General features: G+C 37.4%; 1 protein-coding gene across 1 annotated transcript; it reads right to left on the reverse strand.

The window, feature by feature from the left end:
- Nucleotides 1–24,231, reverse strand: LOC102452661 (transmembrane protein 182-like). The gene is made up of 5 exons (XM_006130451.4): nucleotides 23,985–24,231; nucleotides 20,676–20,793; nucleotides 17,797–17,895; nucleotides 12,266–12,403; nucleotides 1–5,501 (listed from the first exon to the last, which is right to left on the reverse strand). The coding sequence occupies exons 1-5, from the start codon at nucleotides 24,135–24,137 to the stop codon at nucleotides 5,272–5,274; spliced, it is 738 nt and encodes a 245-aa protein (XP_006130513.2). The 5' UTR covers nucleotides 24,138–24,231; the 3' UTR covers nucleotides 1–5,271.

Below are 24,231 nucleotides of genomic sequence, written 5' to 3' on the forward strand. Positions count from 1 at the left end.
TTGCCATCAGAAGGAAGAAGCCTGCTACACAACCAGTGGAGCCACTGGATGATCAAGATGTGAAAGGAGCACCAAAAGACAATAAGGTCGACAATAGAGTCATTGCAGAGAAACTAAATGAATTATTTGCTTTGGTCTTCACGGCTGAGGATGTTAGGGAGATTCCCAAACCTGAGTCATTCTTTTTAGGTGACAAATCTGAGGAATTGTCTCAGACTGAGGTGTCATTAGAGCAGGTTTTGGAACAAACTGATAAACTTAACAATAACAAGTCCCTGGGACCAGATGGCATTCACCCAAGAGTTCTGAAAGAACTCAAATATGAAATTGTAGAACTATTAACTGTGATTGTAACCTATCCTTTAAATCAGCTTCTGTTCCTAATGACTGGAAAATAGCTAATGTGACACTAACTTTTAAAGGGGCTCTGGAGGAAATCCTGGCAATTTCAGACTGGTAAGTCTAATGTTAGTACTGGGCAAATTAGTTAAAACTATAGTAAAGAATAAAATTGTCAGACACATAGATTAACATAATTTCTTGGAGAAAGTCAACATGATTTCTGTAAAGGGAGATCATGCCTTACTAATCTGCTATAGTTCTTTGAGAGGATCAAGAAACATGTGGACAAGAGGGATCCAATGGATATAGTATACTTAGATTTCCAGCAGGTCTTTGATAAGGTCCCTCACCAAAGGCTCTTAAATAAATTAAGTAGTCATGGGGTAAGAGGGAAGGTCTTCTCATGGATTAATAACTGGTTAAAAGACAGGAAACAAAGGGTAGGAACAAATGGCAAGTTTTCAGAGTGGAGAGAGGTAACTAGAGGTGTCCCCCAAGGGTCTGTCCTGGGACCAATCCTATCCAATGTATTTATAAATGATCTAGAGTAAAGGGTAAACAGTGAGGTGGCAAAAACAGACTGTGAAGAGCTTAAAAAAGATCTCACCAAACTAAGTGATAGGGCAACAAAATGGCAAATAAAATTTAATGCTGCTAAATGCAAAGTAATGCACATTGGAAAAAATAATCCCAAATATCCATACAAAATGATGGGGACTAATTTAGCTACAACTACTCAAGAGAGAGATCTTGGAGTCATTGTGTACAGTTCTCTGAAAACGTCCACACAATGTGCAGTGGCAGTCAAAAAAACAAACAATGTCAGGACTCTTTAAAAGAGGGATAGAGAATAAGACAGAGTGCATCTCATGGCCTCTATATAAATCCATAGTAGAGAAATACCTGCACCTGAATCAGAATGGCTAGGGTAGATACAATGAACCTCTGGCACTTTCAATGGAGAAATCCTGCCACGTAAGTGGTTCAGATCTCTAGCGTGGACTCAGGCTATTGCAGAAAGGAGCTCTACCTAGTGGTGTGCACAGCAATTACTCTGCCTTGGCTATTACAGAGCAGAACCAGAAATATAATTGAAGTATATCACGTGCATTTGGCTCTAATACACAGGGTTCCTGTATGCATGAAAGAGTGCGCAGACTTCAAGATAAAAGTCCTATAATGGCCTAGTCAGGAATGTTCCAGTGACCTTTGGGCACCTCACTGGCTGTTTCAGTAAGTAATAAACTTAAAAAACAACAAATAGTCTGGTAGTACTTTAAAGACTAACAAAACATGTAGATAGTATCATGAGCTTTTGTGGGCACAGCCCACTTCTTCAGATGAAACTGACTGATTTTTTATTAACCCCAAATCAGCCTCTTAGTCTGAAAACTTACAACCGCTCATATATAACCTTGCCTCCTGATGATGATCAATACAGCCTGTATTTTAACACCTAGGACTCATTAATATTTCCTGCAGACTGTTGAGTGACTAGAAAATAAAGCGGGAAGTGTCCCAGATGTTAGAAAGAGAAAATGGAATTATTCATTGCTTACTAATGTCAAATGCTAATGGAAGAAAAGCATCCTTGAAGAGAACCTTGACGAAAATTCATTAGAGTGATATGAAATCACCAGCTTAATTATGCATTTTTGAAAATGTATTTATTAGGTCTGATTCTGATCCATTTATATCAGTTTTATACTCTTGTGAGTCCACTGATTTCACTGGAATTGTTTCTGATTTGCACTGGTTCATGTCAGATCAGAATCAGACCTTAACTTTGTCTCTATACCACTTCATCTTTTTGTCAACCTCTGTCAAATCTAACAGATAAAAGAGATTGAGGCACCCATCATTTCCAGACTATGTCACTAAACCCATTAGGTTAACTCTGAAAATTCCTCTTCAAAGGAAATGAATTCTCAAAGGGTAATTTTGTGCAAACAAGTTATCCTCAGTTTAGGAATACAAGCCTTGAGAAATAAACTAATCTTTTCTGTAGCCCAAAAGAATGACATGTTCACTCAATAGATAAGCCAGCCATAAATGTTGCATTTTAACACAGGATTTAATGAATTGCTTTATCATGTTACTCTAGTGTAATTTGCATCTATTGCCATGGTATCATGAGTCATGATGCATGCAAAACAAAAAGTTTTAAAACCCAAGTTATTGTGACATGACTCTAAGTCATGTGTTCGCTAAAAGAATGATTGAGTTTTAAACTATTGCTTATTCTAGACCTGATCCAGAATGAGTAGGTCTCCAAGGGACGGTTACTCCCCACGGCATGAATGTGTGATTAAACTAAATGTATTCCATAAATGCCTTGATGACATTAAACTAAATTTTTTAAAGAACAGATGGAGAAAGTTAATAAATATTTCATTCTGTGATATAAAATTCACTTCTATATTCACAACTTCAGGGATCCTTAGTTTTGTAGATATCAATAAGTCTGATGGATTTCTTGCTGCATGCTCGTACTTCTGCCCTGACGTCTCTTACGGGCTCATCATTTCTGCATGCTTGGATTGTTTTATGGGATCAGCGAAAGGCAAGTGACTGTAAATCTTGACCTCTCCTGCTCCCAGATTACATACTTTTATTCTTTGTGGCCATAAGTGTTCAGCTTCACATTGAATAGATAATTAAATGACAAAAAATATCCAAAGAGAGACAATTTATAGTGAGAAATTATCACCTGAAGAACCAATGGAGCATAGGCATAACTCTAACTGATATAATTAAAAAAACCTTTAAAATTGACAAATAAAACATTTAAATATCTGTGTATTTCTGAATGTCACAAAATTTCTATTCACTGGAGTAGTATAAGATATATCGTTCATATCCATCCTTATTCAAACAAAGCTCCCATTAATGGGGATCAATGAGAGCTTAACATAAGTGAAAATTACAGACTAAGTCTGTTATTCAGATGAAATAAGTATTCTTTACACTGGAATTACAAATTACCATGCTATACATTACATACCATGGATTTTGTAAATGAGTAATTTGAACTTGCTCCATTGACACTCGTAATATTTTAGAAAGTGAAATAATACATTATTTATACCTTTGACAATTTTCACTGTATTCTACAATAGATTTGCATTACATTATTAACTACATATAGTCAATAGCATAGCATATAGCTTAAAGATATATGTTTAATACAAACAATGGCATTCATGTAGTAAGCACACAATTTTGTGAGTTTGTTTCAAACATTATGCAAATCATTGAAACAAGCAAGGACTAAGCAAAACTTACTTCAAAGCATTGAGATCAAACCCTAAACATATAAGCTACGTCTACATTGGTATGATCTTGCGCAAATACTCTTTAACGCAAGAGTTCTTGCGTTAAAGTATTTGCACAAGAGAGCGTCTACACTGGCATGTGCCTTTGCGCAAGAGCATCCGTGCCAGTGTAGACTCTTTTTTGTGCAAGAAAGCTCCGATGGCCATTTTAGCCATCAGGCTTTCTTGCGCAAGAAATTCATGTTGCCTGTCTACAGTGGCCTCTTGAGCAAGAACAGTTGCGCAAGAGGGCTTATTCCTGAGCGGGAGCATCATAGTTCTTGTGCAAGAAGCACTGATTTCACACATTAGAACGTCAGTGTTCTTGCGCATGAACTCCCCGCCAGTGTAGACAGGCAGCATATTTTTGCGCAAAAGCAATCGCTTTTGTACAAGATTGCACCAATGTAGACACAGCCATAGTGACAGCACTAAATCTTATCATTACTCCAATTTTTTACAAATCCTCACATATAGTACAAATATAAACTAGTTTGCCATTTGAATCTCAACAGTCTTGCATATAGTGCATTCAAATTAGCATGTTTTATTGTTACTAACTTGCAAATCCTATGCACTTGAGTATTTCTAGACACTAAAATCTTTTATCTTCTTATTTGGGACTGTTCCTAATTCTGTTTGTACAGAGCCTAGCACAACGGTACCTGTTCTCAATTGGCCTCAAGGCACTACTAAAACAAACACACACAAATAATAATATTTTTGTGCCCATTCCCATTTCTCTACATTCTGTCCACTTCTTTGTCCTTGAACTGTGAAATCTTCATAGTGACAATCTTTTCTTTAATGTTTGTTTGGAAACACCTAGCACACAGTGGATAATACTGTAAATAACTGATAAATGATAGCAATCATATGATTTATTATACATGTAACAGATGTAACAGTTCACATGTTTAAAGTTCAGTATATGCATTTGTATTTGCAGGTTTGGGACCCTAAAAGAGCCAAAAAGATCTTGTACCTCCTGATACATCATTTTCCTGTTGTATTTGAAAGCTTTATTTTAGTTGTTCTTTAATGTTAATGAGCGCTTGCATGCTCAAATATCATCCTAATTGATTTTCACAAATAGACATTACAGAATATATCATTGCAGCCAGATTTTATTACATTTAACAAGAAATGAGGTGCTAGAAATTTCAACATAACATCCCTATCTCTCTGAATAAACATTGCAGCCCACAGCCAGTTTTTAGATGTACTCAGTCTATTACAAAATGAAGAGTATTATATTGACTTTTAAGCGAGAATTGAACCATCACTGCAAACTTTGGGTTTGAATCTGAACATTTATGTTTTTATAGGTCTGCATGTTTGTATTTGGACCTTTGGTCTTTCCCGTGGTAAGGATAGAAAAGATATTAAGTCCACATGCACATCTGAACAGCTAAATTTGGATATTTTGGCAGTGGGGTTTTGGTTCAAAATCATCTCTATCTGAAATGACTGGTTTTATATTTCCAGTGTTCCTAATCATCATTTGACCATGCACCTAAGCTACAAAAATTGTCTAGTCCCCAGAACAGTTATGTCCTCGCTTTCAGGTGGTTTCAAAGATCTATTCAGAGGGATGCTCAGCCACACAGCTTGTTTATTCCATTGCCTGCAGAATGCTTCGGCCAATAAGATAAAAGAGAAGTCCAGAAAGTAAAACCAAAGGCACTCCAGCTGCAGCAAACATAAAAGACCATCCATAGTACACAGTTACAGGGACATCTACCATACATTTTTCACTTCTTTCCAGAAGTATGTATTTTTGGAGATCAGCTGCAAACTCCTTCCACATCACAAAGAGAAATATGAGCAGGAAAAATAAGCCTCCTGAAAAGAGACAAAGATCAATTATTTTTAAGTGTGATCAGCATATGCATTAGTGAAATTGACAAAATGTTGTCTGAATCTGTACTGGCTATACATCTGTGTTTGTGTTTAAATAAACTGAATATGAAGAACTGGCATCTGCACTTATCAAAAAATACAACAAATTTTGTAAAGATTTTCTTTTCTTTTAAACAGTGTAGAATTTTATAAAAGAGTATATTTATTTTTTAAGATTATACGATTTTATAAGAATTAATCATGTTTCATAACAAATATAAATTCCCAGCAATGTTTTTACACTGAATCAAAGGAACATTTACATAAAGTCACCCTCACCACTGAGTTCTGATCATTCAGGCCACACTTTTTGGCTCCTTTATATTGGAGAGTATGGTGCTGGATGAGATCTGAGCCTACTCGCCAGGGTGAAATTCACCTCTGTGCAGAGCATCTTGTAAGTGATGCATAATATGGTCTTCCCATTTAGGTTCAATCATTGACATTGCCAGGCTCTTATTGATTTCAGTGGGAATAGGATCTAAAGCCATGTTATTTTTGAGAAATCAGTGCATTTTGTAATATTTTATCCAAATTTGGAAAATGTGTACCTTTTCCATTTTCATTAGAGAGTTTTATGTCTGGCAAGAGTGGAATGAAACATGGGCCAAGATGAAAAATAAATACTTCTTTTTATCGTCTGAGAGGAGGGAAAAAATCAGACATTGCAGGCAATACTGACTCTCCTTTTCACAAAAAAAGCAAAAATGCAGGGGTATGAATTTGAGGATGGTGAGATTCATTGTGTATAACATTGCTCTGTCGTTACTTCAGAGACCAGCTTGAGCCAACAGAATTCATGGTGGTTAGACAAGGTGCAGTAGCTTCTGAAACTCTGGTGAATGGCCTTTTTCATCCTGTGCAGTGTTTCACAAAGTGGGCTCTGGACCCACTTTGGGAAAACTGCTAATAGGCCCATGCCACTTTGTTCACCTAAAGGGTCCATAGCCATGGAGCCTCACATCTCCAGTTCACTGTTTCAAAAATATCATAGAAACATATTACTGATGTTAATATAATTAGGGCAGTGGTCCCCATTAGACAGTCAACATATCACGCAGAGTTTTGTAAAATATCACAGATTTGAAATAACCTACACCACCACAAATACTGCTGTATGCTAACTGCAGTAAGTGGTGCTTTTTCAATATAATAGTTAGAATAATAGGTAAAAGAATTAAATAAATAAATGTAAAGAGTCAGATTAAGCTTCGGGGATTTCCTGTATGAAAGCCTAATAAAAGGCCTATATGAAATATACAGGAGCCAAAATAATCTTTGGCTAAGTCATACTGTGTGTGTGTGTGTGTGTGTGTGTGTGTGTGTGTGTGTGTAGGAATGAAAGCTAAGTAGATAGAGTTGTCTTATTTTTATTAAAATTGCAGGCCAATCTCTCCAGGATCTGAGAATTATACTTTATGAACATACTGTATGTCACATTGTTCTATTTATTCCTGATGTTTTAGACTTACAAAGAAAAATTCCTACGTCTACTGGGAATGGATGTCAAGGAGTTAAATGCTATCTGCTCTAATACCCATATGTTCATTATAATTTTTGGTAGCACTTTAAATTAAGTGTCGCAAATAAGTAATTTACATGTAATATGACAGTTTATGCTTAAAATACCAATTATCTTGCTATAAGGAAATTGCTGTATATATAAATTAATAGTCACACATTCTTCACAAAATACAATATATTGATAAGAATGTAATTAAGTCTTTATTGCTAATGTAATTTAAAATTAAATTAATTGGATTGCAACTGTACCTCAGTAAGCATCCTTCTTAAGATCAATTCATACCTCATTAACATGCAATATCTACCCTAATACACCTAAATAAAAAAATATATTCCTGAAGAACATAGAACAATGATATGATAATATGTATATTTAGATCTGGCATGTATCTACTCTCTTTTATATATATAAAGCTGAAAGAAAAGAACTATCAAACTATCACCACCACAGGAAGGAATGAGAGGCCAATGAAGAGGAATGACTTCCAACATTCAGGTTCCCAGAGTGATGAACAGGAAAATGTCTTATTAGGCCTCACTAGAAAAGCCACCAGCTCTTCACACTTTGGGATTTGTTATTAAACAGAGTACTGGAAATGATGGCACCAGTGTAACAATGGAATCTAAATTAAGAACAATTTCACACTCATTGAATGTGACAAAAATTGAGTAAAATAAGCAATTTCTCCACTAGAATAATTACAAGTGAGATAGAGAAGAGTCCTGGCATTTACACCATCACAGGTGTAAATGGAAGAGGACAAATTGAATAGGAAAATAGAAGAGGAAGTGCAGAGAACTGAAACAGGAGTTAATAGCCCTACTTCAGGATGGCATCAAAAGGTCCAGCAGGGTCATGGGGATATTGAAGTTCTAAGATTTTAACTGGAATGAATAAAAATTGATCAAACTCTTAGTCCCTTGATATTTATGCAAGTGTCTATAAAACACTGTATGCCTCTTGCATAACAAATGAAATGAGGCACACAGCTATGCACTGGAGTGAGCAAAGGACCCACTTTGGGGGTTAGGTTAAGGACTGGGGATTGCTTTGTGCTGTTAGGGTTTTTGTGAATACAGTAATAGCTTTGTGGAGATGGGCTGGCAGAGTGCAGGGGGAAGAGATTACTAAATCAAACCATCTTCCTGCTTACATATATGGTTGTGTTCTTTCTGCTGTTGTGTATTGCGTCCTGGTAAGTATAAGCAACATGCTTGTCAAATGAGACAGTCTATATATTCTTTCTAATAGCTCTGTGGTTTCTGCTGGCTAGAAAATTAGCAGAGTGATCGTTTTCTTTGTCACCCTGTCTCCATCTGCCTCTATTCATTAGGCTGGTATGGAAAAAATTAACTGTGAAACTCAGTCGCAGTACTGATGAGGTCAATGGCATCTTCTGGGGAGTGGCTAATTGCAAGAAAATTGAACTTGTGGCATTAAATCTTTCTCCTTCATACCCTGATGACACAAGCTAGGGGCTAACTGCAAGACAACTAATCCCTCACTCTGTCTTCCCACTCTAAAGGATAGTAGCACCTTAATTGTGAGTAAATTGAAGTCTTACTCTGTGTCTTTCCTTCTCTTGTTTTATATGCTTGTGACACCTTTATAGCAGCTAATTGTAGGGGCAGATGAATGAACTCAGTCTCTAACTTTTATTCCTTGGAAGCTAAAGAGTCTTGTTCACCTTCTAGACTACTAGCTTCTTAAAGAACCTTATTGGAAGAAAATGGAGTACTGTTGACTTTCACCTGTCTTACATGGTATATTGCATTTATAAACAAAATACCTGGTGATTGCCAAATGTGGAGCTGTCATTTTGGAAAAAAAGGGATTGGAGTATTATATATAAAGAATTGTAGCCATAAGATTGGCATAGAGTTTGTCCTTAATTTTGCAAGAAGCTAGTACAGATTAATAAAAGCACACACACAAAACCTCAGACATCCTGTTCACAGCAGAACTATCTTGTAACATTGGAATGGTTCCTCTTAATTGTAGTCATTTGTAGAAATGGTCTGCTGTTAAAATATTCAGATCTGAAAGGGCATTTGTGTAAAAATGTACCAGGCAGGAATCATACAACAACATTTGGAATGGAGAAAAATGCAGACATACTAGATTATTTGTGTGCTGTTATGGAAGAGCTGGTATTGGCTCCTATTTTTAGGGTGCCTAATACTTTCCATTATAAAGTATTCCTAGTCTTTTCTTTGAGAATCTCAATTCTATTGTTTGCAGCAGGTCTTTGCTATTCCCCCAACAAAGCCCTCCTTACCTCTCCTCAACTCGACACATGGTCAACAGCCAGGTCACATGATCTCTTAATCCCACCATTTTAGAGCCTGATTCAAAGCCCACTACAGTCAATGGAAAACCTCCCATTGATTTCAGCGGCTTTGGATCAGGCCCATGCATTCTTACTGTTAAGCTTGCTTGCTAAATTATACATGGGAACTGAAACAGAAGGGGACACAAACACAGTCAAAGTCAATTCATTTCAAAACATAAGTAATGTTTACACAAAATATTTTTCAGTATTCACCCAGCCCCAGTAGTGACACAGTAATTATAATTAATTATATCATTGTCTGACATTCACTGAAACAAGTGAAAATTAGCCATTGGTTAGTATTTTTCCCATAGGATGCCTTTCAACTATCTACAGCATGTCAAATTCTAAAAAGAAAGATGATATCCTGGCTAGCTGCTCCTGTGGTTTAGTCATTTTTGGAAGCAGGTTGGCAAGGACAACTGGTTACTTGTGGGGCAAAGATCTACAAGTGAAACTAGCAATAAATGTCAAGTAGTTTCCGATTCCACCTACTGAGTTATCCTTCAGAATAAATCAAGCAAAATGAGCTGGTTCTTCTGAAAGAGCTCTAAGAATACCACCCACAGAGCACAAGATTTGTTATGGTAGCTGGCAGGCTATCAGACTCGTCCTCTAAAAGTACGGTAAATAATGAGAGGCCGTTCTTGGAAAGCTAACCCTAGGTATCCAATGGGGGGATAAAAACTTCGCTCTGTAACACTGAATTTCCCCTGCAGTGGAGGGGGATGCAGTCTGCTGGTGCCAATGGAATAATTTAGAGATGGGGCTTCAACTTCAGTGTCAGCACTATCCTCAAAGAAAACAGCAAAGCCATCCTGTATGTTCTCTTTCCTACAATGAGTATTTTGAAGTATAGCGTGCAGTTCTGTCGGTGATACTGATCATGCAGATTCCATTTTCTATTAGTTGTTAGGGGTATCTAGAATGTGGGACAGTTACCTTGGCTTTTATAGTCCTGTCAGTCTAAATAAATAATAAATGTACATAATAAATTCTCTGCTTTCCAAGGGAAATTTAGAAATATCTAATTTACAAAAATGTGCTTCCAGCATATTTCTATCTGTTATGTTAGGAATCTTCCAGGAAAGACTTTCACAGTGCTTTACAACAAGCATAAAGTAAGCTTCACAATGCACCTCTGAGGTAGAAAATTCTTATCTGAGTAAACTGAATATCACAGAGGTAAAGGATTAAATAATAACTTTCCATTAGTGGGAAAGGCAGGAATAGAACTGAGGAGTCCTGATTTCTAAACTCAAATCTAATCACTAGACTACATTCCTCTCTATAAATTACAAAAGATTTCACACTTCCGAGAAGAGGTAGCATTTGGGGAAGAAGGTTAATTAATATTGAGCTTCAGGCCACAAGTAGAAGGCAATGCCAGCTTCCTCTTAGATCATCAGACCAAATCCCACCATTCAAAGGCTAGAGAGTCAAAACATAGGGTATTTTCAGAAGAGATTATATTTTATGGAAACAAAGAAAATAACTACAGAGCAACGTATTCCAAATAATTTAGAGACTCGGTTTCAATACAAATCCAGAAATTTGGATGTTTATCAAAAACCATCTCATGAACTGCTGAGTAAATCTTTCTGGAAATATCAAAAGAATGATGATTTTTGCAAGATTTCCCATTTTTTCTATTCTTGTTTGTATCAAATATATAGTGATAATCGCTTAACAAGATATCTTCTTACCTAAGATAGCCGCCAAGGAACGGATTTAGTCTAATGATAGTTAAAAACAATGACTGCTACTTAAAATAATGACAGCATTAGCACAAATTTTATTCAATAGGAGCACCTTTGGCTAAGGCCAAGAGGTTATGTGGTGCACAATTGGGTATTTTAAGAAGTATGAAATTCTATGTTCTGTTTTTTAATTAAAAAGTTGTAAAAATAAAGATTAAAATAACACACCATTAATTAAATGTGGTGACTCAGTTTTATTCTTCTTTTTTAAGTACAGAACTTTATTTCCATGAAACCCACTGAACTTTTTTTTTAAACAGTGTATTTATCAATGACTTCAAATGGCTACTTGCTTCAACTTATGCATGTGCTTAAATGTTTTATTGAATTTGAGCCTTAAAAAGGTGTCCCAATTTAGACAGTTCCACTGTTTTTCCCTGATCCTACGAGTGACATACATATATTAAAAAAGTTAACCAAACTTTTGTTGATCAGGTTCATGTTTGGTTACAAGATTTTTTTATTTTTGGTCAAAGGTTTAAAACAATTATTTATTTCACTTAAATAAATTTACCAATCCCAATAAATCCCCCCTAAAATAATCCCACCAGTATCAAAAAGAGAAAGAAATAAAAAAATGAATTTTAATTCTAGGTGCTAATAACACTTCAGTGGAGTAACTAATAAGATTATCATGAAAGATGAATAAATGGATGTTTCAAGTTCATTTTCCTGACTTGATGACCCTTTATATAATTTTCAGATTTGACTATTTCCCTTACTTTTTACTTCATCTAGGCTCAGAAGTCTTTTTCCAAGTGGATTGCATAACAAAATCAGAGCCTTCCACAAGAAAAAGAAATGCATTTCTGAAAAATAAAGCCTTTTGTGACTAAGCAGTATACTTCTAAAACTTAATTTAAAAAAATTCATTTTTTAGATGGGAGGGAAAATAGAGTTTCTCCAAAGTCAGTGCTTATATCCTCATACATAATTTACCAGAGCGCATATCTTTCTACTGTTGTTCCTTATGGTTAGAGTTCCTATCCTTTTCACACACACACACACACACACATATATATACAAAGAGAAACTTGGTTTCAGCATTCCAGGCACTAGTATATCCAATTACCATGATTTGGCAGCTTACCAGATATGATGAGGAATCCACCTCCCACTTTATAGAATCTAGCATTGAAAAAGGGCGCACCACACACCAACAGGAATCCCCCCACCAGACTGGCAGCGACAGCTAGTATGATGAATGCAGTCCAGAAACCTCTGTACACTGAACAATAGGAAAGAATAAAGTTATAGGAAAGGAACGGAAAACCACATAATCAGATCAATTTTCAGAAGTCTGTGTGAAACTAATGCAAATAACTCCAACAACTCAGCAACCATAAAAATAATAACCTTGCTGTAATGAATACCAGGATTATGAACAATTTTAAAATATTTTGTTAGACTTACGGAATTGGCATACATGTTGAGAAGAGCTGTATCGGGCATGTTACTAACTCCCTAATATGTCCTCAGGTATACAATATGGCTGTGTCTACACTGCACCCCTTTTCCGGAAAAGGGATGCAGATTAGACCAGTAAGGATTACAAATCCGCGGGGGATTTAAATATCCCCCACGGCATTTGCATTTACATGGCTGCCGCTTTTTTCCGGCTTGGGGATAAGCCGGAGAAAAGCGCCAGTCTAGACGCGATTCTCTGGAAAATAAGCCCTTTTCAGGAGGATTTCATATTGAAATCTTGAAAGCAGGAATAAGAAATCCTCCAGAAAAGGGCTTATTTTTCGGAGAATCGCGTCTAGACTGGCGCTTTTCTCCGGCTAATCTGCATCCCTTTTCCGGAGAAGGGGTGCAGTGTAGACACAGCCTATATGACCAGCCCTTATAAGGATCACAGCCCTTATAAGGATCAGCTTCTGGGTCACATACATCATACCATAAATAATAGTCCTAGGCTGAATAGCAGAACTCTGATGTGTGTGTCAGGAAGGCATGACACAAAATGGTTCTGATTGCCAGGGTAAAATATGACACAAGCTGTCTGGGAAAAGCAACAAGCTTGGGGCAGGAAATATGCCAAAACTCATCTCCTCTTTTCTCTCCCTCCCACCACTTCCACTTAGTGATTGTTAAAAGTGCCCCAGTCATGAGTCTGGAGAACTGAGTTATATTTTACTATAGTACAGGTGAAACACAGAAAGCAGTAGTGCAAGTTTTTCAGTGTTCTAGGATGCCTTCCCTACTGACCTAGAAGGATCACAACTAGTGAAGGGGATTCAAATTCTTTGGCCCATTGAGTCTTGGATTTTCTGCTATGACTTCAACCAACAGGGCCAATTGGTATCAACTGTGTGTGGTGAGCACTTTCCAGCTAAGACTGGGCCTGATCACCAACTTATTTCACTGAACATTATCTGATGAGAATAACTTTCTGTGAACATCACCAACATGGGCCATATTCAAATGGGTGAAAAGGCTCTTTACCCTACCCTCAGTCTCTTCAGCTACCTTGGCCCCCTCATGATATCATCTTCCACTTTGTGTGTCAGGTTCATGATTCTGGAGAACTGAGTCATATTTTCCTACAGAGCAGGTGAAATGTGTGAAGACTCGAGCATGGGAAAATGGGCAATTATGTCATGATTCACATATGAAAGAAAAATTATATATGGCAGACACATTTTATTCATTTTAAACCAGGCTGACAAGGAATCCATTGAGTAAAAGAAGCTTGAATCTTTCTAGAAAGTCCATGATGCCTTTACATATCTTAACACCACATAATGGGGCCAAATGTTGCCTTTAGTTACATATTATTGACTATGATATGGTCCATAGTGAGTAACTCTTTCCTTGGGCATCCTCCTCTCTAAGATATTTTACATTTGAAATAATAATATTTCAAATAATATTTGAAATAAAACAACAATACTGTGCACTTTCTGTGTGCAGATCTTAAATATTTCAGAGTGAATTAATGTAGCTTCCCCAAACCCTTTTGGAACATAAGGTTTATTACACCCTAATAGGAATAGTGTTGTAAACCTGGATGTGAGTGGTCATATAATTAAGGCTAGCTCTACAGACAAGCAGAAGTGGAAGGACTTTGTTGCTGCCCTATGCGCCATTGGCGTAACGGGCAGTAAGTAAGTAAGTAAGCTACAGACAAGCAAGCAGTAATGGAGTGGATACTAAAGAGGGGTTAAGAACTACAGGGTTTGGGTTAGCGATCTATGCAGAGAACGTCCCCATACCACCACTCAAGCATTATCGCTGTGTCTCCTACAGAACAAAATGAGCTTACAGGCTCTGTGGAGGGTAACACATTCCTTTCACATAGGAGAGGGTATTTTTTCATATAACTTTTTGCTCACACATGGCACTTTAAGTAATCTAATGGCCTTTCAGAAGTCAGTCTCAGGAAAGATTCATAAGAGGCAGCTGAAAGCGTTTCATAGCAAGGACTGACAGGCAGGAACAGATGGCTTGAGAGCCCTTTATTTAGCTCAGAAAAGTTAGCCTGTTTATTAGTAAAATCATTCAGAAACTGGTAACCGTGACTGTCTCTTATAAGTAAAAATCCCTACTATTGCTGAACTAGCTCTTGCAAAATGTTTTTTTATACAGAGTCTATACTGGAGCTTGAAATATGCTACTCACTTTACTGTCAACAAACACATCATATCCATTTTATACCATGGTGTACTCCCTGGGGCAGAAATCATACACAGCACAGAAAAAAAGACAATTTTTAATGAATTCTCCATAAAAAACGACATTGCTAAAGGCTAAGGAAAAGGTCAAGATGTTTGTTTGTACAGTACACCTGCCCCAGGTCCCACGAGGCAAAGCAGAGTGATGTGTACTATTTAAAGAAATCAATTAATTTAAAAAAACACGGTGGATTAATTCTATTCGTTGCCATCAATTCAATTAAAATTCCAAATGGCAGCTAATTCATTGCAGAAATCCAAAAATATATGGAGGTGGAAATCAAAGGAAAACACTGGTGGGAATTTGAATTAGTTGATTTAACTGACTTTCTCTGCTTTAATAACAAGCTGATTTTGCTTTGCCAAAGTAGGCCTTTTAAGAAGTGTTTTTAGTCCTTTTTCTTTGAACAAAACCAACCAAAAACATGACAGCCTTTCACTCAATGGTAAGTCAGACACTTTGAGAATCATCCAGTGCTAGACTGGCATAAGCCCCACTGGCAGCTCTCTTGGGCAGAGCCCCCATCTCTCTCTCTCTTCTGACTGGGATTTTTCCAGGCTGCATTTCCTGGCCTACACTGTGATGCACCCAACAAGTCAGACTGCCTAACCAGCCCAGCACTTTGCTCTCTCTTCAGAGGCCACAAGCAGCATAATTTCCCACCGTTGTGAGTTGCCACACAACTCTATGCCAGCACATTTATTCCTAAGCAAAATGCATAACAGAAAAAGCATGTTAAAAACAATAAGAAAGAACCTACCCTCATGCCAATCACCTTACCAGAGATCACTACCCCCATCTCCCCAAAGGCTCTGGGAGGATTCATTCCTTCTAACCCCAAAAAGAGGTTTTCTGTGGTTACAAATACCTAACAGTGTTAGGCAGTGCACACCCATGCTTACGTTAACTTTGCCTTTAAATAACTCGGGTCTTTGAGCTTCACACTCTGGGAACAGGTAAGGTGGAGCTGCCAAATGCTGCTTTTTTGCATATCTGGAGGTGGAGAATTTGCATAGGGGGTGCTAGAGATTCCCCAGGCAAACCACTTGACACTTTGTCCAACAAGTCCCTTTTTGTCTGGCCCACTGCTCAGTGTAACCCTTTGAAATTCATAACACTTTGCAGGGCTCACATCCCACATCCTAGAGTGTCATATATAATCCTGAAACAAAAAACAGGACTGTGTAGCACTTTAAAGACTAACAAGATGGTTTAATAGGAGATGAGCTTTCGTGGGCCAGACCCACTTCCTCAGATCAAATAGTGGAAGAAAATTGTCACAACCATATATACCAAAGGATACAATTAATCCTGGCCCCCAATAACAAATGACCTTTGCATTTAATATGAGGGACTGTAATGATGCCTAAACTTAATTCAACATAATTCTTCAGAACTAGTGAAATTGCCCTGTCTGTCACCAAGGAGGACTAAAGTGCTCTGCATAAAGGGGTGCAGTATTTTCTCCAGGGGGAACGGGGAGAGGCAGCAAGTGGCTAATAAGTGATTCTCTGTCATAAAGTTCTTGGCCTGCTTCTGGAACAGGTCAGTGACAGTTGCCTGTCACCATGACTCAGAATGGTTCATAAAATCATGGTCTAACCCTCAGTCCAGATTCAGAGCCTTCTTTCTAAGGAGGCCAGCATGACCCAGGTCTACAACAGGCTCCCACTAGTGGGAGTTTGCTCCTAGGGGCTCAGGAAAAGTGTGCAAACAAAACAACAAGCTGCTCTTTTGTTGCCTGCATTCAGTTGCACTTCTTTCATCATGAATTCTAATAAACAACAGACAGTTTCCAGTGACCTATCCAAGTCTAATCTAGTGTACTTTCTACCATGGTGTGTTAGATTATCCCTGGTAGAGTTGAGGGATTAACAGCAAGAGAGCTAAGTGCCTACAGAAAACCCCCTTCACAAAGGAGGGCTAGATAATGATTTTATCATGTAAGACTACTAAGGCTTTTGTAACAGTGGGTGTGTATCCATGAAGCCACAGTTGTACTGGAAAGAAGTAATTTACTCAGAGCCTTCCTTACACATACACAGAATATGCAGATGTGTAGAGCGCCCAAAAATTTGGGGCACCGCTGGATCTTAATGTTCCCCACCTTACTTTTCCTATCCCTGGTCTGTGACTCTGCTTCCTGCAGAGAGGATCTAGTGAAAGTGAAAAGTCAGCCAGACCTTTTAGCAGAACACTGAACATGGGAAAGAGCCATTCAAGTAGGGTTGCCAGGTGTCCAGTTTTGAACCAGACAGTCCAGTAGTTGAGCTTTCTGTTCAGGAAACAAATTGAGAAAATAGAAATGAGAAAATATAAATGGCCAGTATTTTCTAAATAAGATATAATGTAGATTGTGATGTAATGTCAAGAGTGTCCGGAATTTTTGTTGAAACCATCTGGCGACCTTACATTCAAGTGGTAATGAAGCCATTTAACAGGCATTTGCCAACCCCAGGTATATACTGTCAGTATCTGAATTTACTGGATTAGTCTACAAGACTTTCGTTTAAAATTTGTTTTAAAAATATTTCACTAGTGTGTTGCTAAAGATTATAAAATCACATCTCTAATAAATCATCATCCTTCCAAGCTGCCATCATGCACAGGGACACTAGTTTAAGGATGGCCCGACATTTATGACACTCCATTGAAGGGTGTAGGATAGTTGTGCAGCATGCACATTCTTGCTGTCAGAAGGAAGCATCTGGAGAACAGTCCCCTTTGCTTCTTTCAATTGTGAGGCTGCAGCTCTGCCCAGGATGCATACAAGGTCTACAAAGGGGAGTGTGTCCCTCCTTTCTCTTATGCCCTATGCAAGTTTGCAATGGTTGGAAACAAAATCAAGGTTACCAAGGTAATTACAGTACAGATCCACACAGCACAGCACTCTATTGGATCCCTGTGAAAAGAAGAGGTGAACACAACTGGTAAGGTACCAACCTGCAGTTGCATCATAAGAAGGATGTGGGGAAGGTCCAAGAGCAATGGGCATAGGAAACAGGTAGCCATGCATGCAATATTTGGGATGTGCTTGGCTAGCTGAAAGAAAATAGAAAATAGATAGTATTTCACTTTTATTTTATGCAAAATGACAACCTTTTTACTCAGATAAAATGTACAATCCTGCAAAACCTGCTCATTGGTATTAAAGGGGACATGAAATATAAGTTGAATATGTTTTAAATGCAAAATGAGATAGACAGCTGGATTTGAGAACATTACAAACATTAACTTGAGCCAGACCAAATCATAGAAATAAGAATTTATTCAAATTAGAATAATTATTCCCATGTCTGAGTTGTTTCCCATTCTGCCTAGAAGTGACTGAAATATTTGGATACTAGAGCTACCTACCATACAGCATCTCCAGTTTCTGGGAGAGTAAAGCACAATTACAATGGAAGTGTCACATCCGTATTAATACCATTGAGGCTTATCAAGATTAATTTAAATAGAATTAATGTTAAATAAATTAATTAATGATTGGCCACTTATTTTTAAACATTCCCCAGTTCATAGGATAGTTTAAATAAGTGAAGACTAGTTCATGCTAAATTAACTATGGAATATCTATTGAATTAATTAGTAGATCCACAATAGCAGCAAATTAATTTGCCATGATCAATCCAATTATAATACCTAAAGAAATAATACAGATTTGCTAGTTATCTAATAAATGTTATTAAAATTATTCTAAATTATTATTAATTTCATCATTTTACTTCACATAACATCATATTACATAGTGAATCTCCATATAATGCTAATGGATATTAAGTCTTCGCAGGACATTTTTTTGACCAAAATAGTTTAGCAAATACAAATTTTATAATGGAGACAATCCTATCCTAAAATACGCAGTAGTTTTCAAAGATTAGGAATCATCTGAAATATTGATCATCATGATGTAAATTTACTGTGGGCTCCTGTCAGAGCTGAATTGTCAACATTATGGCTATATGGTAAATTTGCTATTAAGTGATTGCATTTTGTGGTGACCCCCACCATATGTAGTTTAGAGAGGGACAGCCATAAGACTCAGCACTTCAGGAAATATCAGGCACAGATGAACACTGAATAACTCAACTGAAAGTTGGTTGCCTGTTTTGTTGACTCTTCTGAGCCTTTGAATGCCAATCAGTTTCATTTTCTCTGATGTTATTCCATAATCCTAATGCAGTACTCCTGAAAGTGATACTGCTGACTCAGAAACAGACAGGCATATCTTGGTGACATTCGGTGCTTAATTGGTAAAGAAAGTGGTGCCACACCTTATAATGGTGTCTACTACACAGCATGACCCCTCACACACTGTACATGCCAGGTCATGCCTTGTACAGTACTTGAAGAGCTGCCAGGGCTGTGGTCCGGCAAGAAAAGAAGCCATCCAGGAGTCAAACACTCATAACTGCTCATCTCAGCCATTTCCTGAGCTCCAGCAAGCCACCACATGAATGAAGGTCTGGTGACATCACTGCCTGAGGGTTTGCCATCCAAGCATAGATATCACAGAAAATGGTGGACTTGACAGCCATAAGACCCATCACTACCAGAATAAGTATCATTTAGTAAGGCAGGGATGTGAACAACAACAATGTGGATGATTGGGAGACCTTAAGAAGCCTGGCTTTACACAGTACATAGATGTTTTACAGAGATTATTTGAGTGAACTCTTGTTAGTGCTTATCTAAGGTTTTGAAAGCTTCTAATTATTTACAAAGCAGGTATGACTGGGGCATCAGCGGTAGAAGTACTGCCACACCAGTGCAACCCAGTCATCTGTAGGAAAGAAAAAACAATTCAGTTTTCATGTTCCATTCAGTCCGTAGCAACTCTCCTGTTAACAAAGGGGGCTAGTATCAGCTGTGATGGCAGTTATTTCAGTTATTTGTTAGTTATTTGTGACTGAGACCACTAAATTCACTTCACATGGACCACCTCACAGCTATCAGACAACCTGGATTCTAACTGGCAAATCAGAGGTTTGCAAGATAAGACTTTACCATTCTGCTTAAAATTGTTTTCTAACAAATCAGCGTACTTCCAAAAAAGGGGGATTTCACAATCATCTGTGTTTACTAATAGTGGGTGTGCTGATTCTCCATAAAAAAGTGGAAATAGACATTACAGTAAAATAAGTGTCCTGGTCGCATTTACACACAGATTTACATAAGTCTGATCCTACTTAGCACCTCCTACATTGGCCTGAGTGCCTCCCGCAAACACCCTTCCCCTCCGACCCCCCATTGTAGTCAATGAAAATTGAGGGCACTGGACACCTCTTAGGATAGAGATGTTAATAGGGATAAAATGGGCAAAAAACCACAGGGCTGTAATCTAGCAGGCCCTTCTGGTGCCTACATGAAGTAGCAATAAGGCTATGAGTATACAATAAGGGTATGCTATTTTAAAAGAGAAAAAACGAGTGAGTCACTACATTTCTATAACGTTGTGGGAGACCATCTGAGACCAAATATTTCTGAGTTAAATGGGGGACAGAATGAGCTCCTGATCAGGGAAGTGTGGGATAGTATTGGTTTTGTCCTATTTTAAAATGGCCAAGCAGATCCTGTGAAACATAATATAAATGTAAAGCCAGCTTGCTCCTCAGTTGGGAGGGACCTCCTTCACTGACTTGCAGCCCAGATTTATTTTTATAGATCAATTATAATCTGGTAGCATTAGAGCTTTATAACAGAAATGCTGACACCAACCTAATCGCAGCAATGTGGACACCATAATAAACTATCAAGGCTGTTGGATCCATCTCCTTCAAGCATTTCTAAACAAAGCTGTAAAATGCATTGATAACACTCACTAAACCAGAAATTCCATATGGTCTCCTTATAATCCTCGCCAAAGAACCAGCATCTCCAAAAGAAACCTTCATGGTGAAACGTAAGGATTTCTTTCCTGAACTCTCTTAAAACCTCATCCTGTAAGAGAATAAAGAACAAGTCTATAAAACTGGAATACGTCTTTCCTATTAGCTTAGTTACTAGCAGGCTTTTTCGTTTGTTTTGCCTTTTCTTCCTTTCTTCCTTCCTTCCTTCCTTTCTTTCTTTCTTTCTTTCTTTCTTTCTTTCTTTCTTTCTTTCTTTCTTTCTTTCTTTCTTTCTTTCTTTCTTTCTTTCTATTTTTGCATTGTCAAAATTACGAACAAGAGTAACTCTCTATCTAGCACTTTGAATTGGATTCCATTAACACAGGTCTCCTTGGCTATGCAGAATACCATTGACAACAAGCTTTTTTCTGGGGTTTCTCTAACTTTCTGATAAGTAGAAAATTTCTTCAAGTCTCTGAGAAGTTAAAATATTATTTATCCTGTGCAGACCCCATCTTGCAGTCTTTCTGTACCCAAAATTACTACCATTTCTAACTCTCGCATTAATTAAACCCTTCTACTGGATGACCCTAAAAGCTCCCCCTCCTGGTCAAACCAATGTGAGCTGTGTTTAATTTCTCAGACAGAAGTTACGCCTTATCTATATCAATCTCCTCCTGAGCTCCACTATGACTGCTGAAACATACCTGTCTAATTTGCAACAATTTCTCATTTACAGTAACTTGCATGAAAGTTCTGCAGACATGAGGCACTAGTCACATTAGGAGCACTGTGCTGTCTATGATGTGAGTTAACATGTTAGGAAATAATTAAAACTAATTAAAAATATCTATCTTTATCCAGTACAGTTTGATGGAGAAGCAATATTACTGCTAAAGGGCTCACACCTTCTGTAAAGTATCACATGCACTGGGAGTTGAGGCACTCAGCATCTCAAAGATTAGCCGTTCCCCTTACTTCAAGGAGATGAAGATAGTTGTGGCCCAGCAGAGAAATATCAAGTCATTTTGAATTCCAAAATGCCAATACATGGTGTGACTTTGCTCTCCCCCTCCCCTCATGTCCATACAAAATACATCTTGTAACATATCATTAGAAATGTGATTATTTGTACTGAATGAGTATATTTTATTTGGGTTCATGTGTCATTCCTGTATTGAAGTTAGAAATATGAAGTATAAACCTGTTTACTAATCTAGACTTGCTAAGTGGTGGCCATTAGTAGTAATCAAGGAACTTAATGGCCTGGTACATTGATTAATGAGCCATGAATAGTCTTGTTTTTCCTTCAAGAAATGTGGCCAGGTCACCAGATGCTGGAACCCATTTTGGACGCTATACTTTTCTACTGGAAACATGAAAAGTTTAAGCTGAACACAAAGGATTCCCACCTTTGGCAAAAGAAAGATAAAGATGGAAAACCAAACAATAGGAGTGGCTGCCAGACACCTAGACACCTCTGCTTAGCACCCAAGATGACTGCTGGAAAAATCTAAGACTGACCAGGAAAGATCAGGCCCAAATTAAGAGACTTCCCAGCTCATGAGAAACGATTATTAGAATATTGTTAGAGTAAGAAATTGCATGAAAGAGGTTTTTGGACTATTAGGCTTAACTGGTATTTTTGTTTGATTATTGACTTACTTTGATCTGCTTGCTATCACTTGAGACCACTTAAATTCTACTTTTTATTCTTAATAAAATCACTTTTGTTTATTAATAAACCCAGTGTATATAATTGTTACCTACGAGGTAACAACAGCTGTGCATAGCTCTCTTTCATTGATAAAATTTATCACATAAATCATATCATCATAAATTTGACAGAATTTATAAGTTTGCTCTGTATAACACTTTATATATCAGAAGATGGATTTATCTGGGGATCTCCATAACCAAACCCGTTACACATAAGTCCTACTGAGTTGATCAAAGACACACTCCACTGGAACATATGGAAGAATTGCTTCTTTCAGAATCAGAGTTCAGCCTTTGACTGCCATGATATGAGAGACACACACCTCATCAACAGGATGCCTTTGCTGACTTGCTACATGTATATTAGTTTTAACTGCCAGTTCATAGCTAAGATACAATTAAAATGCTCAATGGACATATGAGGCAGATCCTGCCAATTTAAAAATGGGTAAAGATTGTGTCTGTGAGTGGAATTGTATGCAGCATAGAGCTGGGAGCAATAAACTATCAAATCAATTATTAAAAAACTCAAAAAATAATAAATGCTGCTCCAACAGGTACTTTCAGGACCCTGTATCTGTGTCCTATGCTAGACAGAGAGTTGGCCTAACTACATATCTCCATATCCCTTCTAGCCTGGATCCTTTTTTCATATTAGAGAAAACAGAGTAACTTGAAAATATTCTGAAAACTCCCATATTTATACTTCATTTCTAAGTGCAACAAAATGGAGCTGGACTTTTGTGTGTGCTAAGCTTTTGCTCTCTGCCCTCTTCAGCCTTATTGTACTGTTTGATACACAGAGGACTTCTGCTGGGACGTTTGCTTTCTGTATGAAGAGTCATCTGTCAATATGGCTTATGTAGCCAGAAACCTATACTTTATTTCAAAACCCTGGGATCAAGCATACTTATTGTTGACACTATAAAATTTTCCAGAAATAAATCACTAAACAGAAAAATCAAACATAATTGTCTTGGACTTTATCATAAAGAGAAGTATGAATAATGGAGGAATATTTCTTCAAAATGTTAATACCATACACACTGACCAACAAAAAAAAGAATTTTTAAGAAGAATGTAAAGAATCAGAGAATTGATCCAGCTTTCATTTCATAGGCTTTATTGAACAATTTCACGAGAAGCAATTTCAGCTCAAATCAGGATTTTGTAGGAGCTATATTAGAAGTTAGTGATAAAATATCAATTCTAATTCTATAAAACTCAGCATAATAGAGTTTGTCTTTAGTGGCAGATGCAGGTATCAGCAAATACATTTTCACTTTTCAACTTTCTGCCCCATAGCTGTCAGAAGACAGAAGTGTTTCCTGTAATGGGTTCCTATGCCGATTTTGCTTCAAATCTTTCATCAGTGATACCCTTCATTGAGATGCAGGTTGTGATTTTATAGTTTAGGCTGAGTTGAGCTCTTATAGATTGAATGTATATGCAAGAAGTACATATTACCATAGGCTTAAAACTATCAGCACCAACATTTGTGTCAGTTTTAAAACATTTCTATAATAAGTTATTTTTAAAGTGTATTTTTTCTTTGCAGAATATTACAAGATTTCGGGGTTTTACCTCTGTGGTGTGAAGAGTTTTATTTTCAGGTTCAAAGATTCCACATGTCTCTGTTGCTAGTAGCCAATAATCTGTCCCAAAAGCTATGAGAAACAGTAGAACACCAATGGCACCAAGAATTCCTGCTAAAAAGGCTGGCATTCCAGCCTTCATGGTGGAACAACAATAGGTAGTAAACTTGAAACACAGAAAAGAAGAAAATCACTTAAGTGTCCAACGTTTGAAAAGGCGACTGAAAGGAGGGGTA

This window comes from Pelodiscus sinensis, chromosome 13 (genome assembly GCF_049634645.1).
Source record: "Pelodiscus sinensis isolate JC-2024 chromosome 13, ASM4963464v1, whole genome shotgun sequence".
Taxonomy (NCBI): domain Eukaryota; kingdom Metazoa; phylum Chordata; order Testudines; family Trionychidae; genus Pelodiscus; species Pelodiscus sinensis.

What these genes read in the sequence shown, in the direction of transcription:
- LOC102452661 (XM_006130451.4), bottom strand. Translation starts at nt 24,137, where the DNA reads ATGAAGGCTGGAATGCCAGCCTTTTTAGCAGGAATTCTTGGTGCCATT. An exon ending in AAACTCTTCACACCACAGAG is followed by an intron (nt 20,794 to 23,984) that starts GTAAAACCCCGA and finishes ATTCTCTTACAG; the next exon opens with GATGAGGTTTTAAGAGAGTT. An exon ending in CATATGGAATTTCTGGTTTA is followed by an intron (nt 17,896 to 20,675) that starts GTGAGTGTTATC and finishes ATTTTCTTTCAG; the next exon opens with CTAGCCAAGCACATCCCAAA.